Source organism: Gossypium raimondii, chromosome 1 (assembly GCF_025698545.1).
Source record: "Gossypium raimondii isolate GPD5lz chromosome 1, ASM2569854v1, whole genome shotgun sequence".
NCBI classification, from domain to species: domain Eukaryota; kingdom Viridiplantae; phylum Streptophyta; class Magnoliopsida; order Malvales; family Malvaceae; genus Gossypium; species Gossypium raimondii.
This window is the reverse complement of record NC_068565.1, coordinates 34,134,648-34,152,838: the sequence shown is the minus strand read 5'-3', so window position 1 is coordinate 34,152,838 and position 18,191 is coordinate 34,134,648. Positions and strand designations below refer to the sequence as shown.

At 36.7% G+C, this 18,191-nt stretch overlaps 2 protein-coding genes and 1 pseudogene across 3 annotated transcripts; 2 read left to right on the top strand and 1 right to left on the bottom strand.

Annotated features, from left to right (window-relative positions):
• Positions 1 to 9,326: 9,326 nt before the first annotated feature.
• On the top strand, positions 9,327 to 9,930 carry LOC105786976 (auxin-responsive protein SAUR64-like; annotated as a pseudogene).
• Positions 9,931 to 10,081: 151 nt separating this feature from the next.
• On the top strand, positions 10,082 to 11,391 carry LOC105785658 (F-box protein SKIP28). Its single transcript, XM_012611781.2, has 2 exons — positions 10,082 to 10,545; positions 10,771 to 11,391. The coding sequence occupies exons 1-2, from the start codon at positions 10,195 to 10,197 to the stop codon at positions 11,368 to 11,370; spliced, it is 951 nt and encodes a 316-aa protein (XP_012467235.1). The 5' UTR covers positions 10,082 to 10,194; the 3' UTR covers positions 11,371 to 11,391.
• Positions 11,392 to 11,477: 86 nt separating this feature from the next.
• On the bottom strand, positions 11,478 to 15,615 carry LOC105785657 (glucan endo-1,3-beta-glucosidase 3). Of its 2 annotated transcripts, XM_052633380.1 has the most exons (5): positions 15,366 to 15,615; positions 14,067 to 14,232; positions 12,196 to 13,449; positions 11,997 to 12,024; positions 11,478 to 11,898 (listed from the first exon to the last, which is right to left on the bottom strand). In XM_052633380.1, exons 3-5 carry the CDS (start codon positions 13,406 to 13,408, stop codon positions 11,742 to 11,744), a joined length of 1,398 nt encoding a protein of 465 aa, XP_052489340.1. In that variant the 5' UTR covers positions 13,409 to 13,449; positions 14,067 to 14,232; positions 15,366 to 15,615; the 3' UTR covers positions 11,478 to 11,741. The 2 variants fall into 2 exon arrangements, with proteins under 2 accessions (XP_052489340.1, XP_012467231.1); XM_012611777.2 differs by lacking the exon at positions 14,067 to 14,232.
• Positions 15,616 to 18,191: the final 2,576 nt, after the last annotated feature.

Genomic DNA, 18,191 nt, shown 5'->3' with positions numbered 1-18,191 from the left:
AAGAATAAACATAATCATTCAAGAAATGAAAGAATATTGGTTCAAAAAGATCGCAAAGATGCATTTCATTAAAATAATGACGTTCAGACACGAGCCTATTTCACAAAAGACTTCTTGTTGCTCTAGGCTGAAAGCAACAAGTGTGTTCTGAATATTACTCTAGGTAAGCTCTAAATACTACAGAGGTTTCTTTAGAACACTCCCAAGTTTATAAGGACGAACATCTAATAAGATCTCTTCTCCAGTTGCTTGTGCATTGCATTCACTCCACTCATCAATTATGATTGGGTAATGGATTTTTCGCAGTGGAGGAATCATCAAATTTAACGACTCCCATACTGATAAGCCTTTCAATCAGTTTTTTAAAGGCAATGCAGTTTTCTATGGAATGCCCGTATTTCCTGCATGATACTCGCATTGTGCATTCGCATCGTGCCATTTGGGGTACGGAGGCTGTAGAGGTTTCGTGTAGAGAGGGGCGACAATACGCGCGTTGAATAAGCTTTGATACAGCTCCTTATACGACATCGGAATTGGCGTGAACTGGAGGTTCTCAGTGCCTTGCTTCACATACGATTCTTGTCTTGATGAACCTTGTTGAATTGCGACCCCTTTACCTGGATGACTTACTGACCTTGAGTAACCTGTGTTGTTCACCTCATTTTTTCTTTTCCTTGGGGTTGACCTCTTATCACTCTCTTCCGCCTCAATTTTTCCGGCTCTTATAGCATTCTCAATCATTTCACCATTAATAACTATGTCAGAAAAGCTTTTTGTTGCGCTTCCTAACATATGCGTAATGAACGGGGCCTTCAGCGTATTGATGAAGAGCATTGTTGTCTCTTTTTCTAGGAGTGGTAGCTGAACTTGTATGGCAATCTCCCTCCACCTTTGTGCGTATTGCCTAAAACTTTCATTAGGCTTTTTCTCCATATTTTGCAGGGTAATTCTGTCAGGGACCATATCAGCTACATGACTGTATTGTTTCATAAAGGCTTGTGCTAAATCCCTCCAAGAACTAATCTGGGTACGCGTCAATTGATTGTACCACTTAACGCTGCCCCTGTGAGGCTATTTTGAAAGCAGTGTATTAATAATTGATCATTATTAATATACCCCGTCATTCTCCTGCAGAACATAGTGATATGGGCTTCTGGGCAACTGGTCCCATTATATTTCTCGAATTCCGGCATCTTAAATTTGTAAGGAAGCACCAAATCTGAAACTAAGCTCATATCTTTCACATCTATTCCATGATAGTTGTCGATACTTTCTATCGCCCTAAACTTCTCTTCAATCCATTTCTATTTCTCCTCAAACTGCTTTGGTAATTCTTCCTTCACCTTGTCTTTCTCAGCTACTTCATCGAAATTCGGGACAACAAAATTAACCAGATTATCGCCAGGACTAGAACCAGATCCGACCTGAAGGTTCTTCAGCATTGAAGCATCACCTTGAAAATGCTGAGGCCTAATCGAAACAGAAGGTCTTCGTGGATGTGGTTCAGTCTGAACTTGCACATGCGGAGGCGTAGAACCTGGAGGAAAAAGTGGTTCATCATTGTTTTCTTCTTCATCGCAAATCACAGTACCTTTCCCTTTATCCACTCCCTTGGTTATTAATTGCGTCAATTTAGTCATTAAGTCATCTTGAGACTCCTTCATCTTTTGTACCATGTCTTTCTGGATCTTTTCCATATGTTCTTTCATTTGCACCTGTAGTTGTTCTTGCATTTCTTTCTGCATTTGCTCCAGTTTCTCTAATCTTTGATCCATTTCTTTAGTTCCTGTTCCGGTAGTGCAAGGGTGTTAGTTTGGTAGGTTGGTTTCCAGGTTAGCTGAAATAAATTTACTCGTTTAGACTCTTTCAATGGATTTTAATGCATGTAATGCAATGTAATGCAAATGCATGAAATGAATGCCTAAAGAGACGTTGATTCTGATTCAATTACATTTAGGAAACTTTTCTAGAAAGTAAATTCCCTTACATAAAATGGATACATGTACGACCTCACCCTCATATTCTAAGAAACAACATCGGTCTTTTTCTTCATCCGCATGTTTGAGGTAATCTTGCCAATAGATGACATTGCTAACTCATTTTCTTGATCTTGGTCGCGATCCATCATCTGCCCATCTTCATAAGGCTCATCAACTCGTCGAAGGCTTTTGGACAATCGTCTCGAACCCTTAGGCCACGAAGTAAAGATCACGAACTCTTCCATCGCCCTTCTTGTGTTTCTCAGAATATATTTGGGAAGTCGTAATGTTTTCCACTTTATCAAAGAATCTGTATTCCATGACAAGCTTTCTAATTTAGTAATCGGACTTGAATCAATATCTCTTTCCTAACATGCAGATGCAATGCAATCATAATCAAAGCACAATAAGAGGGGTTAGTACAAAAATAAACAAGGAGAACAGAAAGTACCTAATCGGGTGACTACTAGGGGTTTGGAGTGGCTCTATCTAGGTTAAGTTCCTAAGTCCACTACATGAGGTTTAGTTCTAAAGTAAGGGTACCCGAACCAGCGGATTCCTCGATCCTCACCCATTATAGGCTCATACGGACCAAGTTCGGTTCAGGGGAATACATTTCCCTATGGCTGCATGGAGATGAAAATCTCACGAAGACATAGGTACGGATGTATCCCGAAAGCGATCCACTATCCTGCACGGAGGTGAAAACCTCACGAAGGAGTAGCTTCTCGCTCCCACTTAAAAGGGTGTGACCCACGGTCATGCAATGCAATGTGTGGAGATATATAAAAATTTAAAATACAAATCATGATAAAAACTATAACTCAAAACAAATGAAATGCAATGAGAGGATCGTATATTTAAATCAAATTTTCAACTTTCAACAAAAAGACAAGAAATAATCAACTCGTGGCTTAACTCTCTTATTTAAAGTCCTCAGTGGAGTCGCCAAGCTGTTGACACCATTTTTTGGATTGAAAAACGGGGTCGACTTGGGTTTTGAAAATGAAAACGAAAACGGGAGTCGCCACCGATCCTTTTTGATGAGGTGTGATGGGATCACCTCGAAAAGTGGTTGTTTTTAATAAAATGATTTGATTTTATTAAAACAAGTTTGGTCCACGAAATTCAGAAAAACGGGTTCGAGAGTCGGTTACGCACGAGGAAGGATTAACACCCTCGATACGCCCAAAATTGGTACCTAGTTGATTATTTAATGTCTTAGTGTCGAAAAATTGAAAACTTTAAAGAAATTTAAAATACGATCCTTAAAAAAAACTCGAATAGCATAGATTAAAATTCAAGAGGATATATGTCAATTTGGTTAGACGAGAAATCGAAACCCAGCACCTTAGAGCACGTTCCTCGAATTTCCAAACGCAAAACATTGCCTTATTTTGAAATTTTTGAAAAGGATACTTAGCTATTTGGTTGAACGAGAAAAATCGACACCCAGTACCTTAGGGCATGTTTTCTCGAATTTCCAAACGCAAAACATTGCCTTATTTTGAAAATTTTTGAAAAGGATATTAAGTCATTTGGTCGAACGAGAAATCGAAACCCAGTACCTTAGGGCACGTTCCTCGAATTTCCAAATGCAAAACATTGTCTTATTTTTGAAAAGTTTTTTAAAAGGATATTTAGCTATTTGGTCGAACGAGAAATTGAAACCCAGTACCTTAGGGCACGTTCCTCGAATTTCCAAACGCAAAATATTGCCTTATTTTGAAAATTTTTGAAAAGAATATTAAGTCATTTGGTCGAACGAGAAATCGAAACCCAGTACCTTAGGGCACGTTCCTCGAATTTCCAAACGCAAAATATTGCCTTATTTTGAAATATTTTCCTTTTTTGAGATATGAAGTTTATATGTATGATGGAATAATAAACATGGTGAAGTGAATAAAAAAATATGAATAAAGTGAATAATAGATCAATCATACATTCCATAGCAAATAAATAAATAAATAAACTAAAAACATAAAATGAACATATAAACAAATACATAAATGAACATAAAAAAGAAAATTATATGAAGATTATAGCATATGAAAAAATGTATGTACATATGTATATTTAAAAATTATTAAGTAAAATACATATATAAGTATGTATACATATATTTATGAGAAAAAAAGGAATATAGATATACGTACATAAATATGCATATATATATATATAAAAAATTATATATATTAGATAAAATATATGTAATGTATAAACACTTATATAATAATGATAATATAACATAGCACATATATTTAAAATTACTTAATAATTATTAATGAAAATATAATGATAATAATGATAATAATAATAATAATAATAATAATAATAATAAAGTTAACAAGAATTGACTAAATAATAATAAAAGATGCTAAAAAAGGCATTAAATCGAAATGAAATAAAACATATAAGACCAATTCAAAATAAAGGAAAAAGAAAAGGATCCAATTGCAACGCGCGTAAAAACGGAAGGACTGAAACAGCAAATAAACCACAGACCCAAAACGCAGCGTTGAAATGGGCCAAGTCGAAACAAAAATGAAATTGCAGGGGCTAAATTAAAAATAAGAGAAAATAACGAAAAAGGCTCAAATTGTAACACGCAAAGAAAATCGGGGATCATGCATAAATAGCCAAAAACTAAAACACACGGATCCTCCGGCCTGCCTGTCTCACGCGAGATCCCCGCCTTAAACGGCGTCGTTTCAATCTAGGTATTTAAACCCAATTTTTCTGGAAAAACTCATTTTAACCGACATTTTTTCTGAAAAATTCAAGAAAACTCTCCCTTCTCTCTAAAGGTCCGGCCATGGTCCCAAGATATGCGCCATCATCACTTCGCCACCTTGTGGTGGGGGAGGCTAAAATAGGCCTTTTCGGCTCCTTTTCGAAGCCAGTAGCCTCTAAGCCGTGGATCTAAAGCCGAAACTTGCAAAAGTCGAATGAAAAAATCCAAAAACGGAAGTGAAACCACTCGACTTCCCCTCCTCCGGCGTGGCGTTGGAAGGAAGGTACTTCCTTTCCTTTTCCTTTTATTTTTTATGTAAAAATATGCGTAAAAAAGGAAAAAAAAAACCGAAAATATAGTTAAAAAGATTTGAACATAGAATGAAAGAAAATCACCTCTTAAGATTCTAGTTTTTATTTCTTTTTGTTTACTAATATGTTTCTTTGATTACAAAATAGGAAGCCAAGAGCTTCAAAATACATTTTTCTTGGCTTTTATAGCCGAATGCCACTGTTTCTATTGCCCTCTTTTCTTCGTTTTGTTTCTTTTGCGGTGTGGCGCAAGTGGGGAGGCGGCGTGATGGGACGGATGGGACGTCCAACGGCGGTGGCGGCGATGCAGAAGCCAAAAGTCAGGGCGGCGCCTAGGGTTTCAGTCTCAAACCCTAGGCGATATTTTTGAAATCGGCCTGGGCTAAGTGGGCTTGGTCCAGGTTAGGTTAATTGTAATTGGGTGGTAGTGGGTTAGGTTTAGGTGGGGTTTTGGGTTGTATTGGGTGAGGGTTTCTTTGGTATGTGATTATTTTGGGTTATTGGGTTAATTGGGTTTTGGGCTAAAAATTGGGCTTGTACATTTCAAACCAGGCACAAGGAGCTTGTCGTAACCCATATAAAGCTTTCGTCAAATGACACACCAATGGCTCACCATTTGGACCATGTTGAACGTATTCTGAAGGTTGTTGTATAAACACTTCATCAGTCAAATCTCCATTTAAAAAAGCATTATTTACATCAACCTGACAAAGTTTCCAACCATTAGTCACAGCAACAAAAAAAATGATTCGAATAGTAGCAGGTTTGACCACTGGACTAAACATTTCGTTGAAGTCACAACCAGGAACCTGAGAGCACCCCTTTGTAACCAACTGTGCTTTTTGACGATTAATCGACCCATCAGGATTTTTTTTTATTTTGAAAATTCATTTGCATCCAATTGCTTTCCGGCTAGGAGGTAGAGAAACCAGCTACCAGGTAGAGTTGGCCATTAAAGCATCAAATTCAACTTGAACTGAAATTTCCACTCCTTATGAGCAAGCACTTCCTCAACAGACCGAGGCTCAAAATCTACAACATCGACTGACAAAGATTTATGCTTAAAAACCCTTACCTTAGACCAAGTAACCATAGCATGAGTATTCCCTATAGGCAGAGAAGAAACAATCGGAGACACACTGGATAGACTAGTATCTGTAGATGATCTTGAAAAACAAAACTCCCTTATATTATTTCCACACTCAGCTTGTGAACCAACTGAGACAGACTCACTAGGACGACACACATTAGGAAGCTTTATCGGAGCGGATGTATCAGCATTACAACCTGAACTAGGAGACAGAGATGTAGTCGGTGATGGAGCAATTATGTTACTCACAACAGGAACATATGTGGGAGAGTGAGAAGAGATTTGAACAATGGGAAGAACGGACGAAAATAAAAATTGACATTCATCAAACACAACATGATAAGAAACAACTACCTTGCCCTCTGGTGTGGGCAACCGATTACTAAGATGTACAGCACTGCAGAATGCATATCCCCAATACTTCATAGGTAGACTAGCCTGAGCCAAAAGTGTAAAACCAGTTTCCACAATGTGCCTGTGTTTGTGCTCAGCAACACCATTTTGTTCTAACGTATGTGGACAAAAAAGACGATGAAGAATCCCAAGACTAGCTAAAACTGAAGCAAAAGTACGAAACTCACCTCCCCAATCACTTTGAAATTTCTTAGTAGTCTTTCCAAAATGAGTATTGACCATCTTCTGAAACTAAAGAAAACAGTTAATTGCTTGAGATTTACGTTTAATCAGATAAATCTAAGTAAACCGACTACACATGTCAATTAATAAAATGTAATACAGATTACTGCTACAATCAACAGAAGCTGGTCCCACAAATCAGAGACAGCCAATTCAAACAACTCCATATATTCAGTGGTAGAGTGTGAGAAGGGCAACTTATGTTATTTTCCTTTTTGACAAGCAACAAAAACATTATCAAGGCATTTTTTATTCAAAACAATTTGACGCTTGTTAAGAACAAGTTTAACAACTTCAGCAGAAGGGTGACCAAGCCTTTTATACCATAGTGAGAAAACATCATCATTATTCAATCGGCCACCTAGAACCCCAGTGTTATTAGCAAAAAGAATTGAATCAGAAGGAAAAGATGAACCAGCTAAAAATTGGTATAAACCATTACGAACTCGGCCCCGCAGTACAATTACATGTGTTTGGATATCCTTAACAACGCAATAAAAAGGGGTGAAATTAAAAAAATACATTGTTGTCGACAGCAAATTGAGAAACAGACATATGATTCTTTTGAATACCCTGCACACACAGAACATTAGAAAGGTGTAATAACTTCCTCTTTATTGGTAGAACAATATCCCCAACAGACGAAATTTTAATGGGAGCCCCATTTCCCATTAAAAGTGAAGAATTACCTATATATGGAGTAGCGGCATTCAAATCAGATGCATTTTGACAGACATGATGAATGGCCCCTAAATCTGGATACCATGATGAGGTTCCTATCGGCATAGGAGCAGACGAGTTAGTATTACCAAAATCAGAATCATACTGTGTGGCATACGAAAAATCAGATGCACAAAAATCAGGAATTCGTGGTAGCCCAACACACTGTGAGGAACCAAAATAAAAAACACGTACTCGTGGTTTAGTCTGCCACAGAACTTCAGAAGTATTATTGGGTATGGAACCTTCAACAAAATTAGCATTAGGCCCAAGTGAACGGGGCCCAAAATTTTAATTAGCATTGACCAACCCAAAATTTTGATTAGCATGGACTGACCCACTGGGCAGCCCATTATTTTGACCACTAATCGGCTCAAATTTCGTCCATTATTTTGGCCACTAACAAATTCAAAATTTTGGCCTGCACTTGGTCTAAACCACGGCCCACACAGATGCCCAAAATTCTGGCTTGCACTTGCTCTAAACCACGGCCCACATGAATGCCCATAATTATGGCCTGCACTTAGTTCCACAAGATTCGGCCTATGCAGCACATCAGAAGGCCCAACAGATTGCTGACCCAAGACACGCCCAAACTCACCTTGCATATGACGTCCAGCAGCCACACAATAAAGATCAAATGGGCCATCATTAGACCCAAACCCAATTCCATACTCAGCCATATTAGGATGACGATAGAAAGAAGCAACCCTAGCTTATGGCGGCCAACGTTGATTTTGAAAACGCCCCAAAAGATTCTCTCCAGAACCCGAATCACCATAAACACCACCTTGTAGCTTTCGACCACCATATGCAGAGGAGGAAGCTCGCACCGTATTGGAAGCATTTGGACCATCATAAGTACGATTAAAGCGATAGAAACAACGCTGAGACAAATGACCGAACCTACTGCAGATCTGACACTGCACTCTCAATCGGAAACCAAGGCCATGTGAACGCCCTTCATGCACATCGCGCGACGAACCTGAGTCAACCACCGCGGCAACCACAGGTTGTTCAACAAGGTGGGCTTGCATCGGAACCTCACGCGCCACCTGCAACTGTTGACTCTCAAACTCCAAGAGAACGTCGACTAGACGCTGAAAAGGAAGCGTCTCCGTCAAGAATGAGGCTAGGGTCAACACGATATCAAAGTCTAACAAAAGACCGGCCAAAACAACTTCTACCTTTTCGGCTTCTGACACTGTCGATCCAGAAGCTGCAAGTAACGCACAAAGATTTTCTATCTTTGCAACATATTCTCTGACAGTTAATTCGCCCTTTTTTATAGAATGCAGATCATGCTTAACACGAGAGATTTTCGCAGCAGTAGAAACTTCAAATAGCCGATTTATGATGCTCCAAATTTCACACGCAGACTTAGCAAAGGTAAAATACGACAAAATCAATGAACTTATAGTGGAAAGAAGCCAAGATGCTAACAGTTTATCCTGTTAATTAAACAGAGATGCGTCTGGATTTGGAAGAAGCGTACTTTCTGAAGATGCAACAAATTGAGGTGGAGCAGCCAATGTGCCCTCCAAGAACCCCTACAGCTCATATCCCTCTATTATGAGTCGAATATGTTGCTGCCATTGAACAAAGCTCCTCTCCTCTAACTTTACCGTATCACGACGAGGGAAAGATTGAACCAAACGAGCACTTGAAAACGACGAACTCATAGGATCAGCAGAGTTAGAATCGGTTGACGGTGCCATAACGCGAATAATGGAAGCACTCACCAGGATTAGCTGACTGATACCATTTAAGATACTACACAAAATAGGTATAAATAGAAAAATGACGTATAGAAGAATTCTTTAGTCTTATTATCTTGATCTTAAATGAATACACTGATGACGTTTTATACACATATGAGAACCAACTGCCTAATGAACTGGTTAATAGATTTTGTAACAACCTATCAAACTAACCATTTTAACAACTGTTTAACAGAGAGAAAGAGTTTATTTACTGGGGACATCCAATGCAAAAGTTATAGCAGGCGGTGTCGATGAATCACCGGTGGCTGAAAAAGGTCAATTTGTCATCTACACAGCAGATCAAAAGCGGCATCATGTGCCCTTGTCATATCTCAGCAACAACATATTTGTTGAACTCTTAAAGCTTTTCGGAGGAAGAGTTTGGTCTATCAAGTCATGGTCCTATAATGTTGCCCTGTGATTCGGCCTTGCTTGAATACATGATCTTCATTGTTGGACAAGGGTTGGATAGACACTAGGAGAAAGCTCTACTTAGGTCCATATCTCCAAGTTGCTACTCCCTTTGCACATCTTTCCATCAAGGACAGACAGGTCAACAGTGACTTGTTTGTGGATGGTGAAAAACTTACAGTTGAAAAATGTAAATGATTGAAACTACCATAGTGTAATTATAGAAGGTGTTTAACACAACAATCTTAAGATCAGATTATAATCCGTAACATTTGTTTTAGTTTAATGTTCCATTTTTCTTAAAACTAACAAAAAAAAAAAAAACTTAGTTGTATGGTTGAATTTAAAGCTAGTCAACTATGGAGCAAATCCTTCGAGGGCAAGAAAAATGGAATACATATTTTGACAAACTCACAATTGAACCCCTTCCTCCCTCCTGTCAACATCTTCATTTTATTTCTCCTTTAGTTTAGGGCATATTTTGGTCGCTTATTTGTTAAGGATTTATATTCTCTATATATAATCTAGACAGTTCTTTCATCAAAACAATATGGAGATTGCAAAGAGCATGGAACTTGCAACCCTTTCACATAAACAATCCAGTTTTGCAGGGCCACCCCATGAGGCTTTGTTTCTTGTCTTGGCCTACCTTCCATTATTTGAACTTCTGTCCATGAGTGAAGTTTGCAGGTCACTGAGAGATGCAGTGGAAAAGGATGTACTCCCATGGCTAAACGTCATCGTTGAAAGGCCTTTGAGCTTGAGGTTGTCAGATGAGATTCTGATGAAAATTGCTTCAAAGGCAAATGGTAGGCTAAGAACCTTGGTTCTCATGTACTGTGCCAAAATTACAGATGATGGGCTTCAAAGGGTAATCGACCAAAACCCTCTTATCAGTAAGGTACGAATTTTTTTATTATTTCTTTTCCAAATATACTTCCTTTTAGGATATGGAATGGATAAGATTTCAATGGCAGGGTTTCGTTTTCCTCTATCTTATATATGTGTGGATCAAAAACAACCACACTCAACTCTAAATTATGATCTTCTTTTCTGTGCAGTAAATACAACTTGTGTAATTAAGACATTAATATAAACTAAGAAGTTGTTTTATATGTTGATTCAGCTTCACATACCAGGTTGCACTGGCTTAACCCCTGATGGAGTAATAAGAGCTCTGCAGAAGCTATCCGACTGCCAAGATGGCCTAAAAAGCCTTTGGATAAACGGCATTGCCAACATGAAGAAAGAACACCTCGAAAGGCTTCAATTTTACCTCCAAACAAACCAAAAACTGCCGCAGATTCAGCAAACGAGACAGCCTCTCTTATATCATAATTACAGAAGGTTGCGAGCATATAGATGGGAAGAACTTGGGAGAGTTATTGATGTGGAACTTTGTCCCAAATGCAATGAAGTAAGGGTTGTATTTGATTGTCCTAGAGAGGAATGCAAAAGGAAGAGAGAGAATTCAATGACTGGATGTAGGATGTGCATGTTCTGCATTCCAAGGTGTGAAGAATGTGGCAAGTGTGTCGAAAATGGAGACTTGGAAGAAACCGTTTGTGCTGATACTCTTTGCCTAGATTGTTGGATTCAGCTTCCCAAATGCAATTTCTGTAATAAGCCATGCTGTACTCAACATGCCAACATGCAGATAGCTTCAACGGGTTCAATAGGGTGGATTTGTAGTGTTTGCCATGATAAGTCTGATGATTTTGAATAAATTTGAGAGATTATTCGAACATGAGATATATGCACTTGAACCAATTACAATCAAATGAACCTCACAAGATAACCTTGATGAAATAAATATCAATGGACACTTTCAAATTTAAGTTAAAAGAATAAGATAGCTACACATCAAAAATCTTGAAAAATCTCATAGTTGGTTTGTACAGACTCCAATGACAACGAACCAAATCAATCTAAACACTACTTGCTATCCATATGTTCAGTTAAATTTTCCACCCTTCGACTCGACTCCAATAGGAGAAACAAAATTGGGTTTGCTGCAAGTATTCCAACAGAGATGGAATCGAATTTTCAGAAACGATTGAATGTTGTTAAAACCAAAGGGTAAAGTACAAACAAGTTCTACAAGAAAACAGCAGTCATAAGGAAAGCGCCTATTATCACGGAGGTTGTGAACGAACAACTCCCGTAGAAATATTGTGTTGGGCAGCCTAAACTCGTGTCATTCGACGAAGGGGCCAGTGATGTACCGTTAGTGATGGTGCCGTTTTTTCCAAAACTACAGACAAAAACAAAGTCATACGATCATCAGATTTCATTAAAGCCATTGTATGTTCATCATAATACAGCTTGAACTAGAAATAATTAGGAGCATACCTTCCAGGAAATATGCATGAACCGTGACCTGCACCAATCAAAGGTCACCAATCAATAACGTTCGTAAGTCAATATCTCAAAAACACCAAATCATCAGCAGGTAACAATGATTATCAAAATACCAGTGAGTAAACCATAAAATGAAAAACTACAACATCTAATCTCCTATTCTATAAGACCAAATCTTATAGTCACATACTTGGATCAGTTGTACTGATGGTAGCCACCCCCTTGAAATCACAGGTTCCAGTAGACTTGCCCATCTGTTGGAAGTATGCATTGAAAGCATAAGTTGAGTGGGAAACCACATTATCGGGCTCATAACATGGTTGCCCCTGCAACAAAGGTGAGCAATCAACTTTCCCAGGTCCACAAGCCCAATCAAGAGCTGCTTGTAACATCTTCGGATCAGCACCATCCTTTGCAACACAAAAAGTTTGGTTTGTAGTGTCATTTGCAAAAACAGTACCAGCAGCTGTCAGGTGTAAAATATAAACTGGTGTTCCATTGGCATCAAATAGCCCCCAGTTCTTTTCCGAGAGTGGCGAAGGTCTCAAATCCTCATTGTAAAGCTCATAAATGTAAGTACTAACTGTGATCCCAGGGTGTTTAGGAGTCCCAGTGTTGTTAATTACATGCTTGATCAAGTTACTGTTGTATGTATTAGCATTGTCAACCGTAGCATCAGGCTCAGATGAATCACCCTTAGAAGGCCAACCAGACTCGGTGACTACAATCGGAACATTGGTGATGTTTAAGTATGACATAGAAAAATATGCTGCATCAACAATAGCATCAAAGACATTAGTGTAATGCAGGAGTGTGTTAGCATCCACAGCTTCTTTGTTTGGAGGGAGGGGCCGGAAAAGAGCATAGTCCAACGGGATCACGTTATTTGATTGCATATAATCATAATACGGATATACATTGAGCATAAGGTACGACCCAGTAGACTGCAAAAACTTCAGCAATGGAACCATTACAGGATCCCATGAACGATTAAAGAAGGCTTGAGAAGGTGGAAAAGAGTCCAGAATAATTGAAGATGAATGTGGCGTAGAGACTTTGATTTGACTGTCAAGATTTGAAGCAACAAGGGCAGAGTGGATGAGCTTTAAGGCAGAAACTAGGACAGGAGCAGCATTTGGGAGTGCAGTTAGTACTTCGGACCCAACAGCTATTGCTGTGATGTTGGTGGCAGGGACATGGGCTATAACATTGCGAGCCACCCAGTTCGCTGCAGTGGCATTCGACTGACCAATACCAAGGAGCTGCTCGTTGGGGACAGAGATAGTCACTTGGATACCTGTGTTGGCAAGTGCAAGGAGCATAGCTCGATCAGCATCATAAAGCCTCACATGCCAGACATTCTGAGCCTTGAGAAGGGCTACCACTTGAGTAGGGCTGGGCATGTCGGAAAGGTCCGTACCAATGTTCACTCCGATAAAGGCTTCTGCATAAAAAGATCCATAGGCCAATGTTAAGACATGATATCCAAGAAAAATGAAACGTCTTCCATCTTGACAAGAGATTAACAATGTCAATATATTGATGATATCATTGACTCCATTAACTAGAATATTGCAGTTCATTCCTAAAAGAAATATGTTGATGATATCATTAATATGATTATATTCATCAATGTATGTTAACTTCCATAGTGCATATTGCTTCAAACAGTCCTTTTAATAATGAATAGCTGCATATCAGCATGAGTTTGACAAATAGCTTTAGGTTAAACATAGCAACGCAATCATAAGGAATTTTATGATGAAACGTCTTCCATCTTGACAAGAGATTAACAATGTCAATATATTGATGATATCATTGACTCCATTAACTAGAATATTGCAGTTCATTCCTAAAAGAAATATGTTGATGATATCATTAATATGATTATATTCATCAATGTATGTTAACTTCCATAGTGCATATTGCTTCAAACAGTCCTTTTAATAATGAATAGCTGCATATCAGCATGAGTTTGACAAATAGCTTTAGGTTAAACATAGCAACGCAATCATAAGGAATTTTATCTTTTATTGCAGAGATCAACCAATGTAGGATTACATTTCAAATATGTGCTTGATCCGGTTATCTCTTTATCACCTTCCACCTTGAGACTTCCAAGACAATACAATAATTATAACCAAGTACAGAAGACGTATATGGCTTAAAGGCGAGTGCTTCTAGAAGGGGAAAGCTTCCTCATATTCAAGCAATATCTTAAAGACTTCTGCATGAAGTTCAACATAAGTTACGATATAATCTTTGGGGTCAACCTCATACTTTCCGTCAGCAGTAAGTTTTGACTCAAAGGTTCCCAAGTCATTTTAGGAAAGAAACAGAAGCAAAAATGTTGAATTTGGAGCAAAATTTTGAATATTAAATAGAATTAGCTCAAAGGTGGGTAACATATCACACCATATAAGTAACACAATCCTCCTATACTTGTCTATGCCTCGAAACCAACATTAATATGATATATATATTATAAGAGTTTTCTTTTTCATTACAATTCTCCTAACAATTTAAACAAACATACAATAAGACGTCAGACATGTCATAGCAACATCCATCATAAAAAATACCAAAGCACATGAACTGAGAACTCATTTTAAAATATTTAAATTATTTCCTATAAGAAACGGTTCAGGGAGGTGATGGAACTCAACATATAACGTACGGGACCAACTAGGCAAACATGTTAACTATACACCATTAAAATGACAATACTACCCTCCAGTGTACATAAATATTCCTAAGATACCAACACCTTTAACAACTTGGAAATCTTCCATTGAATGAGGTTATTTTGGTCCTCAAAAGTATTATGTCAAATGTAAGTGTAAACTGGGGTAAAGGACCATATGAGCTGGAATGCGTTATTAGCTGAGATTCCCATTGAAGATAGTGAAAGGAAAGACCAGAAGAAATTCCAACAAAGGGGAAAGACTTTTAAACAGAGGCCCCTGCTTTGACTGCAAAAGGGTAAGACCATTCGCTCTTCCTCACTCTTAACATTAGAATGTCTAGTTTCTACAGAAAATAAAAACAAAGGTTCATGATCAAATAATTAAAGTAAGATTTTGATTTACAACAACACAATAATTTTTGTTTTTAAAATTCAATATTTCCACCATGAATGAACTCAAGGAAACATCAAATGAAGATGATTAGAGTGCTAAACAGAATAAGTAGCACCCTCCCTAGGAAAATACACACTACCCATCACTGAAACAAGGAATTTAAATGGTTTTTTTCAACAGAGATAAGCAGAAATATCAGCAAAGACAAAAACACAAATATAGAGAGGGAGGTAAAGCCTAAGGATTGGAAGTAGTTAAGTATAGCTTCAAAGAGACTTACTTTCATCACCATAAACAGCTGAGACAAGCAGAGGCAATAGCAGCAGTAAAATAGCCATTTTGAGTGAAAAGCTTCAATCTTTGAAAACTATACAAAGGTATTAAGTTGGAGCTCAAAAAGAACCGGACAGACGCCAAAAACAAAAGAACCCCAGACTGAAAAAACAGTGGGAAAAAGGAGGAGAAATTTTGGAAGTGGAAATAGAAAACAAGTGGCTAGAGAGGGGCCTTTATGTTTTTGTTTTTGTTTAGTTGTAAGGAAGCAGGGATTTTTGTTAGTTTGTACAGTATTATTTAGCACTCTAGGATCCTTGATAGATAGATCAGAGGTTGTGTCAGAAATCAGACGGTCCAGATTCAAATAATGTGCACCGTTAGCAACTAATGCCCACCACAGGGGAATACATATATTTGGCATTTAATTTCTTTTAATTATGCTTTCCTTCTTTAAAGATAATTGAGTAGAGTCACAATCTACGAGGGGAGTACTGTCTCAGTGATGACGTGGTATGTCAGATTGAATTCAACGGTCATATTCCCCACAGGATTTCTTTTATAAGTTTTGTTATTTTCTTAAAAAGTATTATTAAGATATCAGAGTAGCGTTACTATTTATGGTACATCGAAAAATAACGATGGAGATAAAATAAAATTAAATTTATTGTATTGAAGATAAAAATTCATCTAAAGAAATTTTACATAAAGGGTAATATATAAATAATGTAATAAAAAATTCAAGAGTAACTATTATTAAGTTTATACTTTGATCTCTAAACCTCAAAAAATTTAAAAGATATCTATTAAATTATCCGAAAGTTTTTATATAAGTCATCGAGTTATTAAATTTTTTTTTCAAAAGTTCAATCGACTAACTCCAAGCAATGAGTCAATGATTAATATAGTGAAACAGTATCCACCAATGAGTAGCAAAGAACAATTTAAATTCAAGTTAATCTAATAGTTAGCATCAGAGATAGTAAAAGAACAAATTTACTCGGATTTTGGTTTGTAGAACCATAAAGTTTAAAGACATTTTAAGAAGAAAAAAAAACTAAACCATACAAGAGGAGGAGAAGGGGAGCTTTCAATTGGTTTTAGCAGTGCGAACGAAAAAAATCATATGACAATAATTTTAATAATCTAGTGACTTAAATAAAAATTTCAAAAAATTTAGTGACTGTTTTATAATTTTTTTAAGTTAAATAACCAAAATATAAACTTATTAATAATTCAGTTAGCTTAATTTTTAATTGAGGAAATTAATATGTTAAACTTAACTTTTATTTAATAAAATTGTAATAAAATATTTACTTGGCGTTTATAAATACCCTTAAAGTGAAACTCATAAATAAATAAATGTATGTAAAAATCAATTTGGGAAATCTTTTAAAATTATTAATGCACTCTTACAATCATGATTTTAAAGATATTTTAATGTGTTTTTACTCTATACTCTTTGTATCATTTATTAATATACTCTTTGTATCCTTTTACCATGTACCTAAATATATTAGATTCGCTTGACTTGACCAATGGCATTTGTAAAGGACACTACCTTTTTTTTTTTTTGTTTAGAGTATTAAGGACATTATTTTTAACATTTCAAGAAACTCGTTCCCACTTAGAGCTGGGCATGGGCCGGGTCGTGTTGGGCCGGGTTCAATTAAAATTTAGGCCCATTTGCTAGGTACAGGCCTGGCTCGATCGAAAAATGGACTTAAAATTTTACCTAAGCTCGACCCAGATAAAAATGCTAAAATTTGAACCCGAATTCAACTGCATTTATATTAATTTTTATATTATTTTTATATAATTTTAAAATATATATAATACATCAAAAATATTAAAAACATCAAAATAAATATTTCTCAAAAAATTGAAAATAAATTTTAAAAAATATGTATACTTAAATAACACTAATATAGATGCTACTTAACAAGCAAATACCTCTAAAATAATAACAAAATTAACAAATATCTTTAAAATAATAACAAAATTAACAATAAAATAAGTTTTATACAATATCTAAACAATGACAACAAAATAGTAGCAACATAATTGTAAAATGGTTGCAAAATAGGGAGAAAACAACAAGAAAATAATATTAAAAAACAAAAAAAAACATATATTTTTTGCCTTTAGTGAATTTGGTCGGGCCCGGGCCAAAAATGCCTTACCAAAGGCCTGGCCCATTTTTTAAATGGGCCTTATTTTTTTGTCCAAGCTCATTTTTCGGGCCTATATTTTTGCCAAACCCTCTCACATTTCGGACGGGGCTTCGGGCCGGGCTAGGTGGCCCAACCCATAAACAGGTCTTCTCGCACTTAATATCTTTACTTTGTTAGAGATTTAATATAGATAACATTTTCTTATTAAATAATTAGAAGAATGTAAATTTGAGTATATTTAAGACTAGTTTATTATTAAAGTTGAAATGTACTGTGAAAAAAAGTTTTAAAAAAAATAATTTTGAAAATTTTGATAGTGTATGTCAATTTTAGACATGATATTGTAATATAGAAGATTTAATGGGTGAATAAAAAGTAAATGAAAAGCGCTTTTGTCTTTTTGGCTTGGGTTAAAATTCTAATTTATCATTGATGTTGAAAAATACTTTTCAACCCAAAACTTGATTTCAAATAAAAAATTTAGATAAACAAACATCTTTTCAAACCAAACTTGACAGCCCGTTTGGTTGGATGTAATGGGAATACCATTACAGCCCGATTCGGTGGGCCCTACCTATTCCGACGTTTGGTTGGACGTAATGCCCTATTACGGGCTGATTACATTACGCCCCTATTCGTCATATTTGATGGTTTCCATT

Excerpts from the sequence above, each read along its gene's own strand:
- LOC105785658 (XM_012611781.2), top strand. The coding sequence starts at position 10,195 with ATGGAGATTGCAAAGAGCATGGAACTTGCAACCCTTTCACATAAACAA. Across the intron at positions 10,546-10,770 it reads AAAACCCTCTTATCAGTAAG|CTTCACATACCAGGTTGCAC; the intron begins GTACGAATTTTT and ends ATGTTGATTCAG.
- LOC105785657 (XM_012611777.2), bottom strand. The coding sequence starts at position 15,423 with ATGGCTATTTTACTGCTGCTATTGCCTCTGCTTGTCTCAGCTGTTTAT. Across the intron at positions 12,025-12,195 it reads CATCAGTACAACTGATCCAA|GTCACGGTTCATGCATATTT; the intron begins GTATGTGACTAT and ends TGATTGGTGCAG. Across the intron at positions 11,899-11,996 it reads TCATGCATATTTCCTGGAAG|TTTTGGAAAAAACGGCACCA; the intron begins GTATGCTCCTAA and ends TTTTGTCTGTAG.